Source organism: Talpa occidentalis, unplaced genomic scaffold (assembly GCF_014898055.3).
Source record: "Talpa occidentalis isolate TD23 unplaced genomic scaffold, MPIMG_talOcc4v2.1 talOcc4.6, whole genome shotgun sequence".
Lineage (NCBI taxonomy): Eukaryota > Metazoa > Chordata > Mammalia > Eulipotyphla > Talpidae > Talpa > Talpa occidentalis.
In genome coordinates this window covers 94091820-94117808 of record NW_023604972.1, presented here as the reverse complement: position 1 = coordinate 94117808, position 25989 = coordinate 94091820, and the positions used below count along the sequence as shown (strand labels likewise).

The window sequence follows — 25989 nt, the reverse complement described above, 5'->3', positions numbered from 1 at the left end:
CTAGCTATTAAACAACAGATTTTAGAATATATCCCAAAAGCAGGGTATTATTTCTCAATTCAAAAACCAAATAACTGAATTCATAATGTTAAGAAATTCAAAATATGATTGAAGTATTTATATTACTGAAAACAAAACCAACCATCTCTACATGCATTCTAGATTTTTCAACCATGTGTATATATTTTGGGAAGATTTTAAGAGATTTAAATAAAATATCTAAAAATGACCCACCATTTTATTTTAGCAAAGGCAGAGTCCCAGCTTCTGGCAGTTGACTGTAACTATGGGCTAAAAGTGATTAGATTGAAAACATACATGTGTAAAATTCTCACATGGAAATAGTAGTAGTATAACCCATGAAAATGTGCTGGTTATTTACTCTGCTGTTTGTCCTGGTGCAGAGATGCTAGGCCAGTTGGTTAGTTACATAGAATAAGTTCACATAACATTTTTGTTTTATCAGTGCTAATCATTTATTTAACAAAATGGAAATTTCTAATATCTAGCACTTTTCTACATTTAAAACTTCAGGGGAAAGATACTCGTGTTCTACACTACATATTATTACAAAAGAGTTCATGATTAATTTAGAATGGTTAAAACACTCTCTAATGATAGGATTTATCATCCTTTGGTAAAGTAAGGTGACATTTTTCTTGCAGAAAATGTCCATTTCTTGTCAGGTGAGTTGTATTACTTGCACAATCTTCCCTTCACTCAACCCGTCCATCTGAGGATTTCTTTTACCAATAAAACAGGTGGAAGTCCATTTCTCCATCTTGGTTCCCAAGTCAGGTATAATTCCTTGTAATTTAGGGAAGAACTCAAACATACATAAGTCAAAGGGTGGTTTTTCCCACTCTTTACTCACACGCTGTTCTAGAAAGTCAAGGTTTCTTGGTGGTTTTGCTCATATGCTGATGGCTATGAATGCCGTGATCATTAGTGCGAAAGTGTGGGAGAGGTCTTGAATAATGTATAGCACCCAAGGGAAAGAACAACAACCCCCAATATTTGAATGATTGTTTTGCAAACTCTGAAAGCCAGTGATCACTTGTGCCTTGCAGAATCTGGGGGCTCTATGCCCAGGTGCAAAGTGCATTTTCCAGGTTTCTCCAGGGCAAAGGCAGGGTGAACGCCCTCATTAAACCTGTGCCTAATGATGAAGAGCAGCTGTCCACTTTCAGCATTTATGAATACGAGCCTCTGGTTGTTGTAGTCCAACAGAATGCCCACTCGGGCGGGACGCTCAGTCACTTGAACATCGCTCACAATGCCGCTGTAGAAAAACGTGTATCTGAAATGAAACAATGGGAAATGTAAAACTTTGGAAATCTTGAGGGAACAGGAGAAAGAAAATCACTCAGAGATAACTAATTTTTCAGTTATTAACTTCAGTTCACAATAATATGCAATAATAATATGAATTGCAGTAATGGCCCACATACTTTAACCAAGATCCCTTCTAGATGCTAAATTGCATAGTTCATCCCAATAGACGAGCATTTTTAATAATTTTGCTCCTTCTACATTAGGAGGCATTCCCAGAATAACCAACATATGCCTCCCTTGTGATTTTTCTCAACATTCTAATTCTTTCCCAGCTGCCCACATGTTTTAACTACCGCATTCATGGAGTGTCACTCTTTTGAATAAAACTCCTTGGAGGTTGCCATGTATTTTTAAAAGTACCACAGGATTACCTTCCATAAAATGTATTAATTTTACAGCTTAAAAGATTTACTGGTAACTTGCATAAGGGCCTTTACGAAGTTTAAGAAATATAATTTTGGCCCCACTTCATCCTTTGTCTGTGTACCCTTCCCCCAAACCTATTTTCCTTTTCACATTTTCTGCAACCTTGCAGCTGAAGAGATTTGCCTTCAATTTCTTTTTTCAAGTCAAATAAATTTAATTCAATGAGTATTCATTGGACACATCTGTGTGTGTGTCCTGCACTTTACTAGGCACTCCGGGCTATATGAAAGACCGCAGAATACTACTGTCCTTTGCCCTCCGGGAACCCATATGTACTCTACTGAGCAGGAAGGAAAACATTTTCAATGACTTAATCATGGACTAGACCCTGCAGAATTTACTCTGCTGTTGCATTTCCTACTGAGCACCTCAGTTCCTTCTTGCATCTGCACACTGGCGTCAAGCCAAACCTTTCTGCCTGGGGCTGACATCCTGCCCAGCTTGTGCCTGCCCATCCTTGGGTCTGCTGGCCTCCGTTCAAACAAGCATTATCTAGAAGCCTGACTCTTGACACCTGTGTTACCTGGGAACTGCCTGTGCCCTTGTGCCTACTCCAGATGGACTCACTCCCAGACTGAGCCCAGACCCCTTTTATCCTGGTGATTACCCTCCATGGCTTCTCATCCCCCAGGCTGCTCACAATCTTCCTTGGTTCCCCTCTTCTCTATGGCCCCACCTGAATGCTGACACCTCTGTAGATGCTTGTAGATTTTTGATCAGAAAAGGAAGGGGCATGATGAAAATGATGTTAGAGAAATATTTGCCAGTTCTGACACATGGGAGAGCTTGAGGTGGGAGGAGACTAGGAGAACGCTAAAGATGTTGGCTGTTGGTCATACTGGTAAAGGAGATGAAGAAGTGAACTAGGGCAGTAGGGTTAGGAGTAGACAGGAAGAAATTCTTTTTCCTTAGAATCTATTTCTCCTTTCTAATTGTGACATCTTGAAGCTTAGGTTCTATACAAGTAGAATCAAAAGTGTGCTTGGTTTAAAACCATGAAGCAGGAAAAATTGAAAAACAGGAAGATCTGCCATAGCTGCTCTAAGGGCCAGGGATGATGGGATTTGAGACTTGATCTCTCTGTGTTGTGACCACATAGGAAGATACACTCTTCCTCCCAGAATCTACAGAACCTATCCTGGGCCTGTGATGGGGCCAAATACCAAGAAGTTGTGAACCTGTTGGATAAAACAAACAATTCTGCTTTCTAAGGTCTAGAAATGTGTTATTGGAGTCTGATCTTTCATTTGGGTTCTTCAGGGTTCAAGTGTCAAAGGTAGTTTTTATGAAATCATTACCTACTTTCAACTCTTAAGTCTACTGATAATATACTCCAGGTTTGAGTGATTTTAAGCTGTGGGCAGGGGCTGGGTCCTTAAGCATTGAACAGTACTGAATATCAATTAACCATAATTGCTCTAATTTGATGAAATGTGACTTAAAATAGCTCTTGGAGACAGTGTCCTTATGAACCATGTCAGAGAATCAAACTCTGTTAAGTAAGATGCAGGGAGAAATGTGCAGCTGAGATATGCAAAATCCCAGTCTGTGGGCCTTTTTCTGGGAACTTGAAAGCATTGAGGGCTTCCTTCTTAAAGCATTACATTTGAATAATGCCTCACATTTTTATATTTTACAATTTCAAACTTCTTCTATGTATCTGAGTTCATGTTATCCTCACAACCCTAAAAGGTAGCAAGACAGTATTCATGGTCACCTGACGAGAGAGAGGAGTCATACCAGGTTTGCTGAAAGCTTTACCCAACATCTGGTGAGTAGCCAATAGAAAGTCAATAGGCAAGGATGGAGCCAGGACTAAAATCAAATTTCTGGCTCCCACTTAGTGCTCTTTCTAGTAGATCATACTGTGGACATTCTGTGATTATAACATGCTTGCCTTATTTCTCTGATAATAACAGGTTGTGGCTTTTTCACATCACCCAACTAAATAATTATAATAATATAGACCAGGAGTTAGGGAACTTGTTCTGTAAAGGGCCAGACTATAAATATCTTAGGCTTTGGGGGCCATTTGGTCTCTGCTGCAAGTAGTGAATTCTACCATTGTAGCACAAAGGCAGTCATAGACAATATGTAAACAATTAAGGATCGCTGTATTCCAAAAAAAAAAAAACTTTACAAAAACAGATAGTGGGTCATATTTGCCCTCTGGGCTATAGTTTGCCCGATTTAGATCATTGGTGGGGAGGTGGGGGTTTTGAGAACACATTTCTTCCATACCCCTGTTAATCTCTCTGTGGAGTGAGATATTTCAGCATTACCTTGTGGTCTCTCCCCATTTTGGGGTAAGTTTAGAAAGAAAAACTGGTCAGGAATAATCTGGAAGCCCTTCCTTTTCCCTGTTAAAAAAGGAAGTTATGAGCTTCCCTAGGAGACACATCCTTCTCTGCTTTGCTGGGGATCAATTCTGCCCTATAGGATGGGAAAGCTGGCCTAGCCAAGGCTCTGGGGGAGTATGAGTCTGTCTCAACATAAGATACCTTCTCAGGTATGAAGCACATTCTCTAAGATTGTCTTAGTTTAGTCTTCATATACTTGAGTTTGTGGAATTTTTTTTAGTTGGCTCAGAACTTCAGTGGCAAAATGGAATATTAGTTCTTTACCAACTCATGATTGTTTTTTAAAAGATTTATTTATTCATGCATACAAGAGCTGGGGTGCAGGCCAGATGTGTGAGGGGAGGGGGAACGGTGTGTGTGACAGGATTTACCAGAGCCAGAGCGGGGAACAGAACAGGCATATTGAACTTGCAGCCTTATCTTCGTAAGAACAGGCAGATTAACTGAAGTACACTGCTGAGGGGAGCAGCGGGCGAGCCAGGAGAGGTCAGCTGCACCATGTGGGTTGTTCCCTGGCCAGCCAGGGATTCGAACTTGTGCTGCAGAGGCTGCAGACAACTTCTCAGGTTGTGTCTTAACCCCTTACGCCACCAGGGAGGCCCAACTCATGATATATTGATTATGAAGGGAAGGTGCTGGCTTACCTCTGTGGCTGAGAGCAGTGCATGTACCATGATGTCTCCCCTTGTCCCAGGGCACCAGCCTGCACAGCTGAACTGGAGCAGATGCCAAGTCGATAAGCAGGGCAATCTATGACCGTGGTTTCCCAGTAATGCTGGCCACATGCAGGGAGCTCCTCACCCAGTACCGATGGGATTCTGGAGACAAAGTTGATCAGGAGAAGCTTAGCGCAGGTATCACCAATCTTTCACAAACATCAATATTCACAAACTCACACACATTTTAGGACGGATTCTGTCCTTGGAAATTGCTGGAGTTTTGTGCCCCCAACCTTGACCTGAATGTCACAAAATTCCTCAGGCTCTCAATGTGCATTTGATATTTACCCAGCCACACGCAACATGTATGTACTGCACATTGCATCTCTTGAAGGAGCTAAGAACCAGGAAATTAACTGAAATAATGTAAAAACAAAAGAAATGGCATGATATCTGCTTTCAAAGAGAATTAGAAAATAGAAGGGGGGCAGGTAAGGGATTCCAAGAACACAAGATTTGCAAAACATACTTCCAAAAACTTGCAAGAAATGTCTCTAAAAGCTTTTTTAACAATGAGCTTTAATGTCTGCTGACCTTACTGGGCACAGAGACCAAATGCGGTACATTTCTTGAACAGCAAAGACAGCCAGTGAGATCAGAGTAGAGCAGCATGTGGAATTAGTCAGGTGTGTGAAAGCTGTGGTCAATGGTCTTTAGGACTCTGGCCTCTTTGGATTATAATAAGTGTACCTGAGAGGTTGTTGAGAGGCCTCTTTGTCTGACCTTGGCTATTTTTATAACAGGCCCCATGAAATGAACCAAAGCCCTTTCAACTGCTGATGGGTGACCTTGTTTGTATGAATTACTCGATTTTGTTTTGAAATGGCTGAGACAGCAAGGAAGCATTTTTAATTTAAGCAGCCTTAATATTCAGTCAGCACCCTCTCCCTTTCCCCTTTAACAGATGAGAAAATGATTAATGCAAGGGAATGTATTTCACTTTCTCATGTCTTTACCCAACAACCTCATTTCAGAGAGGTAGTTTACTGACAGGCCCTTGCTCTCTGGAGCAAAGCCCAGCAGCTTGCTATTTATGAGCAAATTTTCAGGTTAATAATAAATAAATTAAATTCTATAAAATATAGTTATCATCTGTAATTATCTATGAACTCTTACCAACCAGCAATTTTCTTTAATTTTTTGAGAAATCCAAAAAAAGACAGAAAAGCCCAAACTATTTCTTCAGTCTTTTTTTTCCTCTGAATTCACTGGTTTGTATAAGTTGAACATCTACAATGTTCTAGGTCCCCACACTAGATTCTGAAGATTCAAACATGCAGAAGATAGCGCTGCTGCCTTGAGACTGATTACAGAGCAAGTGCTCAGACCTTTTCACAGATAGCAGTCAAAAGGCACAGGTTCCAGAGAAGGCCTGGCCACTTCCAGCAGCAGGTAACACCAAAGCTGGGCCATAGACAGAAGAATAGCATTCTGATAGGAAAAAAGTACAAGTCATGGTTGATCATTGGTCAACTCAATGCTTTATGCTTAATGCTTGCTGGTTTCTGGCAGCACACCTGGGACATGTCAGTGCCAACAGCCGTGTATGCATTCACATGTGTTATGGTTTCAGAAAGACCTTCATGAACTTTCTCCAAGCTGATCATTTTGACCTTCAAAATAACCTTGAGAAGTTGCGGGCAAATTACAGAACAGTCTGTGCACATGCCCTCAGCTTCTGCTCTTTACTTTGGTGCTTCTTTTTGTGAGAGCTAATGGGGAGGAGTGGAGAGGCAAGATTTCAAAAGTCCTGTGTGTGGTTAGAATTAGAAACTCAGCAAAATGTCATCCTCTGTTCATTTTCCATCTCATGGATACAAAATCTGGTTTGCAATTGAAAATAATAGCACTAACCTGGGTTTTTTTTTTTTAACATTGAGCCAGAGATAATGCCTTAAAACAGCCCATGTGTTACAAAAGACCATCTGTCCTTATATTTCCAATAAAATATTGACACTTGCTCCAAGTTATGAACTGTCACTTCCCTTGGCAATGAACCAAAACTGAAACTTATGAGTGTGCACAAACTCATAGTGGGTACCAGGCATCCAGGACTGTTCATTAAATCAAGAATATGCTCAGGTGAGGCTATATGGGGGGGGGGGGACATATTCTAGAAGCCTCTGCTGCCTGCAGAGGCCTCTTGTGCTCTCTTTTACTTACTCTGTCAGCCGTCTCCTCTCAGTGAAGCTGATCACTGTCCCATTTGAGGAAATCTGCAGAGCAGGATGAGCTGTTTCTCTCAACAAGAGAAATCGGGTTCCTTCACAGTTAAGAAAATAGGATTTTAAGATTACCACAATGACAAGTGCTGTCCCAAAGCCAAGTTCCACGTATCAGGCCTTAGCCTCCTATTCCCTGACACCAAAATCACCTGCTCTCAGTGTTTTCAGATCCACAAGTGAAAATCTCATCCATGATAAGACACTATGAATGCCAATGGCTGGCTACCTCTACCTGGTTTCCTCTACCTGGTGCAGGTGCATCTCCTGTACCAGAACTCACTCCATAATGTAAAATGTGCTCTTAGCACCAGCAGCATCTACCTCACCCAAAACTGGTTAGATATGCAGAATATTGGGCCCCATCCCAGAACTACTGAATCAGAATCCATATTTTAATGAGATCTTCAGGAGATTCACACACACATGAAAGTCTGAAGATGCACTGGCATGACCCAAAGGAGTGGTTATAATAGTGGAAAGTAGACACCATATTGGGACTATTGGGAAAACATGCCTGGGCAGCCAGCCCTCACATCTCTTTATAAACATCAGGTTAGCCCCTTATAAACATCAGGGCCAACCTGATGTTTATAAAGAAGCACATGTATTAATCTCATACCAAAAAAAGAGGCACATGCATTCATCTTATACCATTTTCCAACATAGGATAAGATAATATCACCATTCCTAAACTATTTTCACAGTAATTAAGAACAAACATTTTTTTGTTATTGCTGGAATCATCAGGGTATTTTCCCCAACATGTTATATCATTAAATTGTTCATCCATTCATTTACTCATTCAACAAACATTAATTGGCACCAAAAAAAAATAAGAATACGAGAATAAGATTAGGAGTTTGTTCATAGAGTTCACAGTGTAATAAAATAAGAATATCTCCAACACTCCCTTCCCCCCAACACTCTGAAAACATACCCACAAAATATAGCACATTGTGAACCAAACAAGAATCATCTAGGAAGATTACCATTTCAGAACCCCTCTCCAGATCAATTAGATCAGGGTCTCCCATAATAGGGCATGGGCATCTGAACTTTTTAAGCACCCTGACTGATTCCTAATGGGTAAAGGTTGAAAGCCTCTAAACCAGAAAAATAAAAGAAATATCTTGACCTTTGCCCAATCTTAGGTCCTCATGTTCAAATGCTACTACTGCCAACAGGTTGGGGGCTTCAGGGCGTTGCCTTCCAGGATGTTTTCTCTGGGTGGTGGAAGGGAAGGAAAGGGAACATTTGGAAATAGTTCTTCATTTACAAAGGGGAAATACCTCTGGTAGAAATGAGGGCAGCTTCACTCTGTTCACTTGTCCCAAATGCATTGATGGCTCTCACGTAGAAAAAGTAATTATCATTGGGTTGAAGGTTAACTTTCAGCTGGAGTCCTTTAATTCCAGAGAAAGATCTAAATACAGATGGAAAGGAATAATTTTAAATATATTGTCATCTGCTAAACAACTCATCATAGTTTAATCCCATTATGAATGAACATCTTTGATTAACAACAAATAACTTATTTTTCCTTTTGATGACCACCAGAGTTGGCAAACGGTCATTGTCCACAAATTATTTTATCAAATTATTTCTCACTTTATCAACTTTTGTCCAATACATGCCTTCCAGAACACACTTTGGAATAGGACCAATAAACTTTTATTTTTAATTCAGAATACAGACTGATTCGTGGTTAATGAGTTCCCAAGAATATATTATTTTCTTTATCATTTTTTGCTGAGAGGGCACTTTTTCATTAAGATGATGTTAAACCAATCTATAATACAAAAGACCAAATTATCTTATTAACAGATCCAAATTATGGAAAACTTAAAATGAGAGATGGTTTTGTACATGATCATCATGCTACAGAACCTAAATTTATAGCAACTGAAGATCTCTGAAGCAACTGAAGGTCTTTAAAGAAAGTTTGATGTTGGCAAGAAGAGAGAATTCTAATAGCCAAATAAAACCTCAAAACTGCCATTCCTGAATTACCTATTTACGGTTTAAAAAAGTGCTGGTAGTGGTATCTGATTGGCAACAGGGTTGGCAAATGCATTGTAACAGTGCAATCATTTAAACAGAAATGGATTTGTTGGATCTGAAGATGGAGCTCTCTGAACTTGCCAAAGAGCTAGACTGGCTTCATGCCTCCTTTCCATTCTCTTTAATCTACTTGATAGCATGGCCTAGAGCATTTATACTAATAAAGCATACAAGTGCTCTTTCTTTTAGCCTTTGGGGACTTATAAGTTAGGCTTCTAATGAATGAATCCCTAACCTGGGTACTGAGGTGCCAGGGTCCTGTTCCTGGGAGATGTTGACTGAATAATGGGCAATGAAAACATTAGTACACCAGTCTTCATATTCATTCTTAGAGGTTTCGGGGTTTTATCTGTGTTTGCTTTGTTTTTGTTTTACTTTGTGTTTATTTTGTTATTAATGTATGTATTTTTCCAGGTTATTTCTACTTCTGTTCACTTATCTTATTCCTCTGTACCTATCTTAGAGAGTAACATGAAGAACTATAAAAATTAAAAAAAAAATCATTGGCTCAAAAAAAAAAAATTCAGAAGTTTTTAAAAGCAGAATATTTGGCCAAAGTAACAACTCCCTCCTCCCATGTCTAAAGGCACAAAAACTTACAGTGCGTTCCTCAGAAGAAAGTGTGGAGGGCATCCTAGGTCTTTTTGTCTATCTGCTATTAGTGCTTGTCTCTGGAGAAGATCAGAGCAAATTCCCCAAAAGATTACTGGTTGTCACTGCTGAGTTATCACCTGACCCTGCCCTCAGGAGTACTATTTTTAGATACTCTGAGAATGGATCGATGAAATTGAGCCCCATGATCACTGACAGCTAATTATGTTTCAGTTAATTAATGAAAAACCATGTCCTGTGATTGAGAATGTAATTCCTGACTAATAAGTCTATTATTCTGGAGTGGATGTATTGTTTATCTTATTTGAATTGATAACTGAAGAGATGTTCTAAATGTACATTAATTATAACAAGCAATACAATTATTCACTCCATAAGCACACTTGGGCCTGAACTGAATCTCAGACTTCACTCACTCATGAAATAAATATTTACTGATCACTTATCATGTGCCCTGGCCCTGTCTCCGCCTGTTATCCTGAAGCCTGAAGGGAAAGTAGCAAAGATAAGTGGGGAAGTTTCATCTCTAGAGACTGGATAGTACATATTGGCTTCATTTTATAACAATATTATCCTTAAATACCAATGCTATTGTTTTATTGGGTGTTTTCTCTTAAGTTTTATGAAGGCTGTCAAGGAGGAAATTGCATGTATATAGTCAATTGCATGCTATGTCATATTACTCATTTAAAGAATAAAGGTTTACATAGTACTGAAGTCAAAATATTGGAACAGATCCTGTTTCAGTGTGTGAACAGGTCATCCAGACTTGACAAATATGCACTATGCCCTTGCTGAATCTGTGAAGTAAAAGCACCAGGCATGAAAATGAAAGTAATAGGAAACGTGGTTGTGTTTTATTGTTTACAAGTTGCCATCTTATGCTTATACACCAAGAACAAAGCAAAAAAGCTCAGAAAAAATAATTCATTTCTATGTCTATTTATTCTGCTTGACCTCACTTAAAAGTTACGAAAGTCTTCATGTCAGCTGTCCCTGTTTTTCAACTAAATGGAAAGTTAGAAAATTTCAGAATTGAAAAATTGGAGAGTGGCACCCTTCCACAGACTATACTTTTTTAATTTCAAAACCAAAAACTGATTATCACAACTGAATCTACATGACTTATAATGAGTTCTACTTAGTTTTTAGTAGGATTCAAATTCACAGAATATTCAAAATAAGGTAAGTGATGAGACAGTAAATGGAACCACATCAAGCTATTAGTGCTTAAGGGATTTTAGCCCCATCAATAATATACTGAAATGACTGTAAGAAAGTCTACAGCCAGTAATAAAATTTAAAAAAACAATAAAAACTATGATTCAAATGGTCTCACTTTGGGTCATCAATGTGAGATTCTTTCTACAATTGCCATAGTATAGTGGAAAGGGATGACTTTATATGTGAAGGTTTCAGAGACAGAGGTCAGGAAACCTAATACAATCTAGAAACCCTGACACATCAACAAATTAGTTGATTGCTGGAAAGAAAAACCCACTGTCCTCTCAGTAATATGATGGGTTGCCATGTGAATGAGACTGGTCTCCACTTCTGTTATTTCAGAGGTAAAGGAGTAGAAACCCCCCTGAAATCTTATGTCTGTTCAATATAAAGGAGGTCTCTCTAATTTGAGTGCTTTCACTCTTTAGTTTTGCAAGGAATTATTGAAAAGTTTGCCACAACTAACCATGGACAATAGAACAAGAGTCATTCTATATGGATCTTTAAAGGCATATTTATGAAGTAAAGATACTTAATGGAGAAATACAAAAAGCATTCCCACTAAGAGAGTGACAGACAGGAGGTTAAAAAAAATTGGGATGTGGAAGGTAAAATTATTACCATTTATCTAGTAAACTCAAGAAAAATCATTTGAAAAAGTCTTACATAATAGGATGGCTAGGTGTGAAATTAATGTAAGAAATCACAATCTTTCACATATAAATAGAAACTAAATAGAAGATAAAACTAAAGAAAGGTCTTAGAGTAGCAGTGGCAAACATAACAAAATGTATAAGATTTAAATGAAGAACATTTTTAAAGATGGTAATGAAGGAAAACACGCAAAGAACTTGAGTAAAGGGGAAGACAAATCAGCTCTTGAATAAGAAAATGCACCATTACAAAAATTTCAATTCTCCTTAAGTTAATCTATCAATTTAACATGATGTCTAAACATATTAAATTGTCAGGGACAGAGGACACTACAAAATCGGAATGAAGGGGATACAAAAAAATAAACTACCAAATAGAAAAAATAAAAGGTCATGAGAAGGAATCCTAACTACCAGAAATTATAAATGATAAAGCTACAGTATTAAAAGCAGTACAGCATTGGGACATAAATTGACAAATCAGTGGAACAGATTCTAGTAGTCAGTAACAGAACGAAACCCATAGACTCTTGAATATATAATAATGGAAGCATATAAAATCAGAAAGAAAAATAATAGGTTTTCTTGCTGTAATACCTGGACAGCCATTCTAAAAAGAAAAATTAATTGGATTACCTATTCCATACTGTCTACTGAAATAAATTCCATATGATTAAAGATCTAGTTTTTAAAAATGAAATCACTGGAGGGGCCTCCCCTGGTGGCGCAGTGTTTGAGCGCTGGGCTGCGAAGCTGCCTGCAGCCTTTGCAGCACCAGTTTGATCCCCGGCTGCCGGCTGCCGGCGAGGGTCCCACATGGCGCAACAGACCTCTCCTGCCGCTCCCGCTGCTCCCCTCAGCAGTGCATTTTGTCACTCTGCCTGTTCTGTTCCCTGCTCTGGTTCTGGTGAATTCTCTCACCCTCCCACGCTTCTGACTGTACCCAGTGCTTGTATAAATAAATAAACAAATTTTAAAAAAAATGAAATCACTGGATAGTGCAAAAATTAAGGGAGGTTATGAGGCAGAAAAGGGGGTAAAGAGGTTTGACACAAAAACAATGTTATTTTAGAAAGAAATTGATGAATTCTACTAAGTTAACATAAAAAATATGCATGGTAAAAATATCAAAAATATTTGCAATGAAGCTTAATGTTCTTAAGAAAAACAAGGAGAAGCTATAAATCATTAAGAAAAAATACTAACAATCTGGCAGGAAAAAAATGGGTAAAAGTAATGAATGACATATTAAAGGAAGTACATAACCCTGGAACATATGAAAAGATGTTCAAACTAAGAATAGAAATGCAGAATTAAACTATAATAACATTCTATTTTCTACATGTCAAATTGTCAAATTTCATTTTATCACACTCTTTTTAGGTAAAGGTTTAAAAGAATCACATACTCTTGATGCTGTTAGCCAGAGTGTAAATAGCTACAGCCTCTACAGAGACAGTTTGGCAATATCTATCAGAATTGAAAATGTGCACACCTTTTCTCCACTCATCCTACTTGTAGGAATTTATCCTACAGATACATCTGCAGATGTGTGAAATGACACGTGCACAAGGCTTTATTTGCAGCATTGTTCGTGATAGCAAGAGAATAGAAACAACAGAAATGGGTCTCAATTGGTCATATAAGTTCAATTATACTTTTAAAATACAGTGGAATTATTTTTTAAAATTGAGGCAGTTCCAGATGTACTGATATAAAATACTCACCAAGAAATATTTTTAAACAAGAAAAGCGAGGTAATAAAATATATGCTGTATGCCACCATTGCTGAAAAAACAGATGTTTGTGTATGCACAGATTTTCTGAAAGGATAAATATGAATCAGGTAACAATAATTGCCCTGGGGAGGAAAACTATATAGGTGAAGTATAAGTAGAAAGGAGAAAATTTTCACTGTACTCCCTTTTGTATCTTTTGGATTTGTACCATATGTACATATTCTCTATCTAAAATTAATTAGATAATTTTCTTTTAAAGCTGTATTACAAGAACAAGATTTCAGCAGTTGGTTGAATGTGTTTGCAGAAGGCACATTCATTTGAACTCTATAAAGTAACTTCTCCAGGAATTTGATAATTCAACAGTTTGTGTGGGATGGAAGACAGGGGTGTTCTTTTCTTAAAAAAAAAAAAAAAGAAAAAGAAAAAAAGGAAGAACAGTTAAGGTAACACCGGGGCTGGTTAACTATACAGTGTGACTGTCTTCTCCAGGGCCAGGTCCCCTAGTGCCTGAATCGAAGCAAGTTTTCTACCCAGAGGAGGTAGGGCGGCATGTGTACAAACAATATGGAGGAATCCAGTGCCATGACTCTGGAAGCAGCCTACGGATGGTGCTGTCACTGCAGTGCACAACAGATGGCTAAGTATGAATTGTTTTTTCAAAACACAGTGGGCTCTTACTGGCATTCCTATTGGCAGCACCAACACTCAAACAGTCAGTCAACACCATTTATTGTCAACTGTGAACACAGCACACAGTTGGCCCTATGGGGACTGCTGAGTTAGAAAGCAGTGTTTCTCAAACCTACCTGAGCACACTTGACTTTCTTAATAGGAACCTTTGAAGAGGAGGCTGTGAATCTAAATTTTAACAGACATCTTAGTTGGTTTTCATGATGTTAGGTTTGGAAGACATAAGCATATGATAATGTGGGGTGATAAGGGGTGAGAGGGAGAAACAAGTAAAAAGATGAAAAATCCATGAGAACATAAGCAATGTTAAAAACAAGAACAACAAACTAAATAGCTACAGTAGCTGGAACTCTCTAGAATATGAAACCTTTTTGTTTAAGATGAAGCTTTTTGGTTAAATTAGGATTAAGAAGAAAATTCTTTACACACTGATTTTGTTGTTTTTTTTTAAATTGGTAAAATATTTGTACAGGACTATTTTTTCATTTGACAAATGAGGTTATTGTGGACTCGATGTTAAATAAGTATCACTGTTATTTCATAACAGTTTAGAAACATAACATGAGGGCTGAATGCTGTGGACTATGGTCTTAGGTTTCCTATAATTAAAATCTCTCACAAAATCAAAGGGACTCAGAGGATCCCAGCAAAAGGACTCTGGATTTGAGATTTCTCTACAGTTACACTCCAAAGATTGATGCTATTCATATTTTGGGCAGAGAATCCCAGGAGCCTAGTAACATTAATTCCTCTGGATCCCCTAAGCTCTTCTTGGCCACTCAGAGGCCACATATGTGGACAATTACTTGAGGTCTCCATAGAACTGTCTGCATTGAAGGGTGGTTTAACATTTTGCTTTCAGATCCAGTTTTGTAAATGGTTACATAGGGAATGTTTTTGCATCATTTGTAAAACTGCTCTCAAAAACAATCACTATTATCTTGTTCAATAGCCCTTACATAAAGATCTACATGAAAAATTCATCTTAGAGCTGAATGTCATGAAATATAATTGTCTCTCTTAGTGAAATGTTGTGCTTCCTTTTTTAAAAAAGAAGAGTTATGTAATCTCTTCCTATCTCTCTCTTGCTCTCTCCCCCTCTCTCCTGCTTTCACCTTAGCTGCCAGGAAGTTCAGATTAAAATTTTATGTTCCATTGAGGTACTCTTCTTAACCTGTACTTTCTGATATACTCTCTTCACCCCTGCATTATCTAACTCTTATTCCTAGATGGTTGTCTTAAGAGGTTTTATTATGTCTGGGTCTTTTATTGTGAACAACTTACATACTTTTAAAAATTGACAGAACATAAGTTAGAAGTGAAGGAACAGGTTGTGTTTCCATTAACTGGAGTTTTACTATACCACAGGAGGTGTATAGGATTTCAAATGATCAAACTTAAATCAGTTTCATTTAGGAAGAAAGATTTCATTTAGGAAAACTGAATGCCAAGAACACTGGGGGAGGGGGAGAACCATCTTACCATAAAGTCACTCTCTCAAGGGCTCCCTACAGTGGGATACTACAATCTGGGTCAGGAAAATATTACTATATAAATATCAGTTATTAGCTCTTAATTACACAATGAATTTTGACCCAATCATGTCATGGTTCCCCTGTCACACTGCGATGTAGCATGGGGCAGGAATGACTGCCTCCTTTTACCCAAAGGTTGCAGAGAAAGTCAAATCACTTGCCATGAACAGTGGTGAATCAGTTGAAAGCTTAGTAAGAAGCTGGAATTCATTATTTCCCGCTCAGGCAGTGTTTCATTAGGAAACCTGCCCTTATTTATCCTTGTTATCAGAAGCTGTGGCAGGTGTCCCCAATTGGAATACCATGACAAGCAATTCTGTTCCTGGGTGATGCTAAAGGCAGAAAGAACAAGAATTCACAGGCTCAGCACCCAGAGCCCAACCCACCCTAAAGATGCTGCTGGGAGGGGGCCCACGGAGGGTCTTCCAACTCACAGCCTTGGCCAGGGGTGGAAAGCAGGAAGTTTCACTACCAACTACTTTTGTGGTGTATTGAGTCTCACAGATTTGTCATTCAGTACACAGCTTCTCTCTGCACAGCCCACACAGCTAATCCCTGTACTATATTTCTCTCAGCTTTCCCTCCTCCACCCACATTTCTGCTGACTTTTCTCCACACAGGAGAGACAGAACAGCTGAGGAAGCAGCCGAGCGGTGGAAAATTTTTGAAAGTGTTTTGAGCCCACCCAACCTGAGGAGAGCATTCAAAGAAAAACAGGAAAGGGTGAGTAGGAGCTCCCTCAACCTCCGCACACAAGCCAGGGATTGTCACTCCCGCCCACCCCCAATCCCAACAGGGGCCGACTGCTGGGACCCAGCCACAGTGCCCACACACAAAAATATGCAAATATGTTTTTTGTGAGGATTATGGAATGGAGGCAATTGCTCGACTATTTCAGACACTGCGTCATGGATCTTGGGGGCACAATAGGCTCATTCCATTCAAACACCCACCATAAGAGTTCAACCACCACTTTCAGTCTTAAATTGGAATATCTGGAGGCTATTATACTGGGAGGATAAATGCAGGTTTGAAGATGGATATGTTTCTGTTCTGGTATCCAAAATTAGACTCCCTTATCTAAAGGGCAGTCAGTACCCTCCGTGTGTGTTTTCATATTACTCATCCTTTAGTCCGTTCTTTTCATTTCATTTCAACTTCTCTTCCTACTCCAGACCAGGGCTTTTAAAGCGATCTGTCATTTTAGGGAGTGGGGTGAGAAATAGATGTGAACTCATTTAGTTCTTAGTTTTCTAGTTCATCCTCTGCTAGAGATTCCAGCCAGATGGGTTGGAATTGGCAAGAGTAAAAAGAGATTGGCTAATTCCAATGTTCATCCACTCATTCATTCAATAAAGAGATATTTATTATGGGTAAAGTCCTCATCCTCATGAGGCCATACTGAACTACATCAAAAAAAATAATCTTTGGTCCTATTTATTACTCTTCAGTGACCTCTAGATCAAGTTTTGGATCAGGTTTAGCATAGGATTTTCTGCATGAAACCCAGTGCCTATGTAAGGATTATGTAACCAATGGCTAAAGAAGATTATAAGTGCCTTTTCCTATGAGTGATCTATGAATAGGTTTCCAGGCTACTTATTTGACTAATTATAATCTCTTAGTGAAGTATCCAAAGAACAAAATTAACTGATACCTCATTCTTTACTTTGTTGGCACAGCTTCTTTTTTCCAATTTGAATACAAAATTATCCTCAAGGCTGGCTTTACTACTTTTCTAGTTGGTGTTAGTATTATATATTCAATGCGAATTGATATTTATCCATTCAGGTAATGCATCTCTAATTATGCCAGACATTATCCCAGGCACTAAGGCTATAGCTTTTCATAAAATTCCCTTCATGAAGTCAACAAGTGAGTGGGATCAGACAACTCTTGGTTTGCTCAGACAACTCTTGGTTTGCTGTTCTTTCCAAGACACAAAATATGTAACTTTAATTATGCGCTGTGCAGAAAACCAAAGTGAAGAATGTGGTTTAATAGAACAGAAAAATAGGGATTGTTTGCATTTGTTGGTTAGGGATAACCAAGTTTTGAGGTTTTCATTTTATCAAATCTACTGTCTAACTAGTTGTATGTAGGTGATAGCTTACAGACTGAGCAATAAAGACCATAATTAAGTAGTCAATATTTTATAGATTTTTAAACCATTAGACACTGTGAGGAAAGTTTTAAAGCTCATTGTAAGAATCAGGTGGTCAACAGATCTAAGATATGTGGTCATTTATTTTCTAATAGACTCTTAGAATTGGAGAACCAAGGGACACAATAATTTCTGCAGGCCTAAATCTCTGAGATTAAGTATAAATTATTTCATAGTCTGCTGATGCCAAATTTGGGTTATAAGAAATAGAGCTTCTTATATCAATAAGGGATGGTTCTGATGCACCAGCATTAGACTTAGCAAATGAGAGTAGTGATTTGTGGCCAACAAAATTTTTCTTCCTTCAAAAAAATCATCTAGTGTGACAGACAAAACAATATCTCTCAGCAGAGATCCAGAGGCTGGAGAGTCATCTCTGGGTTGTGAATTGGCCATAACATTCTGCTTCTTGGCACCAAGGGATCTTTTAGCACCTAATTGGAAAACAGCTCCATCTCCAACAGAGCTCTAAATTATCCACAAGGCTCTCTGGAATTTCCCTTCATCACTAGGCTTTCTGGATTATATCCATTTACTAACAAAGGATCCTTGCATTGTTGTATAACTACTATAAACTTCAGCTTACCTACCTTCTCCAGTACTCTCCTTTAACCAAAAGCAAACAAACAAACAAAACCCCACTGGCAAAGTTTCAAATAGAATATACTAATGACAAGCCTCATGTGTTAATAAGTTCAACTTTAGTCTTAATGAAAGTGGTGACTGGAAACCGTTTCTTCTATAAAAATGAAACTGTCATTGGTTTACTTGGCTCTGATAGGATTTATTTTGAAGGCATTGCATTGTTAATATCAAATTGCCTCTCTTTTTTTTTTTTTTTTTGAGGGTCCTAGGTTGATCAGGGAATGAAAAGGTATTAGAATATTACTGCATTCTTTCTTTACAACTATGATTTTTATATGACAAAGGGAACTAAGTATATATAACTGCCAGTTGTCAGGCTGCTGGGGAATGCTAATAACACAAGTTTAAAAACAAGTAGAAAGAGTAAGACAGATTTGAATTTGAATCCTGAAACAAACTCTCACTCTTTCATACATACAGTGGACAAACTATTTAACCTCCCTGATTATTATTTAATGGAGATCATCATCTCCTTCAGAGGATTGCTGAGAGATTTAGCATAGCTTGGCTTGCGGAAGCCAGTCAATGGACACCATTTCCTCTTCCCTTCTCCCCATAGCCACATTTATGAGATGATACCAGAGTTCCTGCATGAGGTGACTACTAGCTTTTAAGGTTTCCAGATTTATGCTGATTTAAGAATCCAACTGTGATGATATTACTTATGCAAATACCAGCTGGGGACTGATGCCATACCAAGGATGAGTCAGAGCAATCCTTAACAGTCTGATCCTGCCTCACAGAGAACAGGGTTTTCCTCACTGATGGTGGGGAATGATGAGACTTGGGCACTCCTGATACAATGCTCTCAGAACATCAAGAGTTTTTTGTAGAGATGGTCCAGGACTCCTCTAAATGACATTTAACAGGGGTTAGAAGCTTAGGCTTCTAACAGGCTTAGAAGCTTTGAAATCTAACAAAATAGGGTTTGAGTCCTGATTGTTACTCTCTACCTGAATAGCTCCTTCAAAGTATCTGTTTTCTCTGAGTTCTTCTGAGGATTAAATAAGGCAAGGCAATAAAACATTTAGGACAGTGACTTGGCACTCTTCTCCCTTCCTTCTCCTCTCCCTTCCTCCCTCCTCTTTCCCTTTTTCTTCTGTCCTGGCCCAAGTTTGCTTTTCAACTACTTGCTGATCATTGAAGAGTGCCCTCTAGCAATGGCACACTAACAGAGATGTTGTTCTTGTACATTTTACTATGTATGTTCTCACTTCTGCTGAAATGCCTACCTCCCACCCACGTACACTCCACTCAACATTAATTCATCCTTTGATCATTATTTTGTGAAGTCTGTCTTCACAAACTTGAAAGAAACTATAATTATTGCTCAGTCGAATGAAACCTCACATCATATCTAAATAGCTGTTGATTGATCATGAAGATAATCAAGAGCTTAAATAACATACTTTATTAAAAGCTCTTAAATTTCTAGCCATTATTTCTAAGTTTCATATCCTACCAAAAGAGTTAATCTCAGTAAACTTGGTTTAAAAACCAAAGCTAAAGCTGTCTCTATAAAAATATGAATATTAACAATAATGATCTGAATATTCATCAAGGAAGTAAAGTTGCCTTATTGATATAGATTGGAGGTTAATAGAACACTATCTCAACAAGGGAATTAACATTTACCGAATACCCCCTAGATGCACAATGTTTTTTTTAATTTTAGTGAGTGAGAGAGCTTCACATTTCTTTTTTCCTAGAAAAATCTCTTTAGGTTCTTAGAGAAGCAGATATATCTCTGATAATATATATGTAATTATCTCCTTTATATTACCAATATATCATGGAAACATTCATATTTATTTACTTTATATACATACTCACTATTACTTTTCTGAGCTAGGTGGTACCTCTTCTGATATAACCACTAAAAAGTACATAACACATGCATAAATCTTACCTAATGACTCAAGTTAAATATACCTCGAAGAATGTTCTATCTTATTAAAATTCATATGCATTTTTCTAACAAGGAAATTATTATTCTGCAATGTAGCATATGTTTTATTGCAAAGTTAGTTTATTGATGAATAGTGGTGGAGCTGCAGATCAAGTCAACAGCATAATTAGCTCAGCAGGATTTAGCTCAGCAGCATAAGCTCAGAGGTAGTGTAGGTCCCTTCAATGGGTGTCAAGCTCTGGGTCGTCTCCCTGTAGAGAAGGAAGTTTACCTGAGACCCTGGCCCTCCGGAGAGTTCTGTCTGCAGTACTCCAGAGTGTAGGTTTCAGTGGCCTCCAGGTTGGCAGGCCGCCATCGGATGGTGGCCCTGTTCCAGCACACAGTGCAGTCTTCTGCACGGATCACAGGAGTGGAGGGTGCTGCAGAGAGAGAACCAAAACCGCTGTGGTGCGATCAATGCCAGAGTTGCTTCCCTGCTGCCCTGGGGCAAATGCTTAGCATGAATTTATTTTAATTTTTGGAAATAATGAAAATCAAAGCAGAAATCAATGAAGTAAAAATAAAAAAGTAATCCAAAAGATTAATGAAACCAAAAGCTGGTTCTTAAAAAAAAAAAAAAAAATCTAATTTTTTTATTAAAAATTGTATTTTGGCCTAAAAGCCCAAAAGGTACAAAAAATTATATAGTGAAAAGTTTGTACCTTCTAAATTGCCTAGTTTTCACCACCCCCAACAGACACTCTACTATTACCTTCCTAAAAATCCTGAGTTTTTTTATACAGATAGATAAAAGCACATAAAAATCAATATTTTTGTCCCCGTCTCTTCACACAAAAGGTAGCCATGATCTTGCCTTCAGTAGGAGTTCAATAAATACTTGTTTTAAAAGGCAAGAGAAAAGGATAAAAGGGTGGGGCTAAGCAATTTCTTCCTCTGACAAATTATTGTAAGGCAATGCAAACTTGACTTAAGCTCCAGCCCCTTGTGAAAAGATTACATCACAGGAATGCAATCCCACCTGGATTCCATAACCTTTTGGGTACTCCTAGGACCCCTGTGATGATCCCAAGCTACTTACCCTAGCAAACATGGCTTCTACACACTAACTGTTCTGGCCTCATATTGTGTCTGTCCTTGTTTTTAAGTCAAAGAAATAACACTAATCTTCTTATTGTGTCCTGCATACTCCAGACTGGTTTTTATCTCAGTGCTTCTGCTCATCTTAACCCTTCTTTAAGTGAAAAATGCTCCTTTAACAACTTACTTCCTTCTGATCCTTGGGAGGATTTCTTTTAGGTACCAGTTCTGGGAAGTCATTCTTGATCCTTCCCCTAGGCCCTGGGCTGTAGTGAGTACCCCTCCAGAGTTTTCTGATTATAATTTGTGCATGACTAGATAACAGCCCTTACCACAAATTGTTCTGATCTTCTGTTTCCTATTTCCCCCAACTTGATGACAAACTTCTTGAAAACAGTAATCATGTCTCATTCATCGTTGTATACACAGTATTGTAAAACACCTAGTATGCAGTAGGTGCTTAATGAATGCTATTGGCTGATCTTAATAATCTGTGAAGAATTGAGTATTGCCTCCTAAAACCCCCTTACCATCTCCTTACCTGTTCTAAAAATTGCTCTTTCACTGGGCAGGCTACATCCAGTAAAGTTCACAGCCATTACCCACACTTGATAGCATCGATCAGGTTCCAAATCTTCAAAAACGCAGTAGCTTTCTTTCACTGTCACTCTGTATTCTTCTACCAATTCTAGCATAAAACACAATCATAGCTCTAAGATGTTTTCTGAAGTTAATTGAAAGTTATAGTTATTAGAAAAATCAGTCTGTGACTTTTTACTAGAGGAAAGACTATAAACTTACAGAGATCATTGTGTGATCGCTAGTGCTTTAGAACATATAAGAAAGCAATAACATTCTCAAAAGAGATACTTAGAATGACACAGTATTACTTGTAAACACTTATCAGAAAGTAATAGCATATTAGCAAAATCATGAACTTCACATACCACAATTAAAGTAAGTTATTCCAATAGCAAATACTAAAATTGCAGAGTTTCTGTTAGCTTAAATTCCGATAATACATTCTCAAGAACATTCTTAAGAAACAATGCCAATACTTCAGGAGAATATGTAATAAAGACAATCACATGTTTTCTAAACTTATGATGTTATAAAACATCTTTACAGATTAGTAGACTATTTCAGTATGACTTTTCAAATCTTGGTTCCATCTCATGAATTCCAGACTTTTTTCAACTAGAGATTTCACAATTTCCAAAAATACTTGAGTTTGACAGGTCATAAGCTATTCTAAGGAGCAACTTTATTCAATCAAAACATTGCCTAAAATCCCTTATTTTAATTTCAACATTTTATTAGTAAATATTATTCAATACCATTCTGAACATCTGCCCCTTTGAACCAATCTGAATATCCTTATTGAAATTTCCTTCCCTTTAAAAAGAATGCTTTGTAGATTAGCCTACGGTGATTTCAGTAATCCTCACTTTATTACCCTTGAATGTCATATCTTCCAAACTCCTTCAGTTTAGAAACTCAGATTATTTCCTTTAAAAATAAATTTAGGAGTTCTTCAACACAGCAAGAGTCTTCAATTGCACCTCTCTTTCCCAATGAGGTATACTTTCTGGACAGGAAATTTGGTTTAAAGAATGCCATAGGCCTTACACACTGAAAAACAATTTCTTCACTGCCTAGCAACTGTGACTAGGTGGAATCTAGCCTACAAGGATGGAATTATCCTTTTAAACAATGCACATAACATAGTATGAGACCTCTTCAACAGAGCACAGAATGACAGTATAGATGACCAGACTAACAGGCATCAGTAAAGTTCAAGGCATTGCATGAATGAACACAGGATAGGTAAGTATTTGGGGGATGAGGGGAGGAGGTGAAGCGCTCCAGATAATAACTGTTAAGAGGAGTCTTGGAGAGTCATGACACTCCATGAGATAGCTGTATATAGAGGGATACAAAGTGTGGTAACATAAATTAAACAGAGAGAGAAGCAAGCAAAAACATAAGCTTTGGAGTCTGAAAAATCTGTGCTTGAATTCTGCCCCTCTCATATTTAAGTTGTGTGGCCTTTGAACCAATAACTTACTATCACATCAGTTTGCTCATTTGCAAAAGGGGATAATGGCACTTATCTAGTGTTGTGGCAGCTATGTGGTGCTAGAGCCCCAATAAAATAGTAGCTATTGTTGACAAACTTAGCCATGGCCAATTTATCTTACTTTTTCATGGCATCTGAAAAGATTTAAATGTTGGTAACAGTGAAATATATTAAAATTCATTCCTCATTACAATTTGTGCCCCTGCATTTTGTAATTGCATGTCCTGCAACACATTCATCTGGTTTCTAAACTATGGATCTGTCATCAACAAGCAACATACATGCTAATATTCCTAGTTCTGATGCATCTGGAAGCACAACCTCAAACTGTTTGGCTTTACAGTCTTAACAGAAGTCTTACAGAACAGAGAATTATTTACAGAGGTTCCACCATAAGACTTATTATACATTCACCCTACTAAGTACTTTCACTTCTATCTGCTCATTCATTTGAAACACCAGAAGACTACATCATGTCTAGGTCCATGCCTTGAGGATTGTAAAGTCTGAAATAACCTTTATGACTTGTTGTACCTTTTATCAAAGGTGGATCTGAGAAAATGCCAATCATGACATCCAATGCTTCATTTGCATTAAAATTACTATGGAATGCACTATTCTGTATATAGCACTCAATTTTTCTCCTCAAATTGACATGAACTACACTTGTCTTCTAGCCCAGTGTAGAAAACTTGTTCTTCCTAAAACACTGAAAATGAGTCATTTAATTAGTCCTGCTATCTTGAGATCAAAGTTAAATTTTAATCTCAACTGCAGCGTTCATAATGACCATGATGATGATATTTATGGCCTTTTGTTTTCCTTGATCCTAATTCCAAATTTTGCTTATATGGCATTTATAATAATGTTGTTGGTTTGTGGTGGTGGTTGCTTTTTTTTAACAGCAAAGTTGTAAATGCTTTGTGGAAAGAGCCATTATATATATATATATTAAATACATACATAAATAAATATACCTCACAATAAAATGCAGAAACATACACATGCACCTGTATTTGTGTTAGCAATCCTACCATTTATATCTTGGTCATCTTGTGGCTCCTCCATGCAGTAAACCTGGAATGAGTCAATGACATCTTCTTTGTTCATGCTCCAGTAAACAGCAATCGTTGTGCCAGTGGCAGAATTTGGTTCCTGAGGTTCTAACCTAGGAGGCTGTGGAACTGGAACATATGCAAGATTTATTATAACCAATGCTGTTATTATTGATTTGTTTTTCTTTTTTGCGAAAGTCACTTATGCTTGTTGAAAAAAATTCAAACCTACAGCCACCTGGACAATGGCACTGTGTCATGGTGGAGGGGATGGCAGTGTTGAAGCAAAACAGGCTGGGAACCAAGGCACAGGATTCTTATAAATGGCCTGATGAGTCCTTTGATGAAATGGGACAGTACACTAGCTGTGCAGCAGTCTATGCAACAGATCATAAGAGCAGATTGCTCCAAGATTGACAAAATTCTTGAACCATCTGAAGGCCAGGATGAAGGTAAATGAAAGTATGAACATTTTAGGCAATTCTGTCTTGAACTAATGGACTTGCTGTCAAACCAGATACAGCAACTGAACAAGGGGTTTTCCTTTGCGCAGCTCACAAAATTCCAAAAGAGTGTCCTGCTACAGACTATACTGGACACATACTTGATGATGCTACATGTCTTCTGAATAGTAATAAATATTTTCCCAGCAGGGTTAGTATAAAGGAATCATCTGTAGCCAAACCAGGATCAGTATGTCATAGGATTTATAGAATATTTTCACATGCTTACTTTCACCACCAGCAGCTATTTGGTAAGTATGAAACAGAAACATTTTTATGTCATCGGTTTACTAAATTTGGAGGATGAAATATAACTTGAGGTACAAGGATAACCTGATTGCAGCAATTTTAGAAGAGGAAGTTCAGAATTCAGCTTCTGGGGAAAGTGAAGCATGAAGGGAATCACATTGTGAAATGTACCAATCACATAATTAACATTAATTATGGACTATATATATGCATATACATATATTAGACACTTCAATCATGTATACATATTATAGCTTCTTTGTTTAGTATAGGACTGATAAATGTTCAGAGACCCTTGTACTATCTTTGACTTTTCTGTTTGCCTGCCCAGCAGGAAATTAGTGTCACAGTCTAAAGGAGTCCATCCAGATAAATACTGTTCAGTACATTTTCATGTTGCCTGGGTTTACTAAAGAGCCAAGCAGAATGCTTCCACAATGTCAATCATCTTTGAAGCAGTGTTAGAGAACTCCTTGAGGCATGAACAACGAAAATGCTCCCTTTTTTTCCCACTATGAATTAAACGTTGAGCTATATCTGCCTTTGAAAAATGATAGCATATTTTAAAAAATCTTTCTCTCTTTAATGAAATTAAAAAACTTTAATAATGTTACCCATGGGGGCCTCCTTGGTGGCACCAGGGGTTAAGCATCACACTATGAAGCAATCTGCAGCCTCTGCAGCACGAGTTCGATCCCCAGCTGGCCAGAGAGAAACCCACATGG

The 25989-nt window shown here is 38.0% G+C and overlaps 1 protein-coding gene and 1 pseudogene across 1 annotated transcript in view; one reads left to right on the top strand and one right to left on the bottom strand.

Moving 5' to 3' along the window:
• Positions 1-468: 468 nt before the first annotated feature.
• CMYA5 (cardiomyopathy associated 5) overlaps positions 469-25989 on the bottom strand; it is an 83343-nt gene continuing 57822 nt past the window's right edge. Inside the window, 7 exon segments of the mRNA XM_054687985.1 lie at positions 469-1300; positions 4766-4939; positions 7004-7103; positions 8355-8488; positions 20572-20719; positions 21919-22065; positions 24492-24641. Coding sequence (XP_054543960.1) covers positions 1054-1300; positions 4766-4939; positions 7004-7103; positions 8355-8488; positions 20572-20719; positions 21919-22065; positions 24492-24641 — 1100 coding nt within the window. The 3' untranslated portion in view covers positions 469-1053.
• Positions 24771-25412, top strand: LOC119260472 (MOB-like protein phocein; annotated as a pseudogene).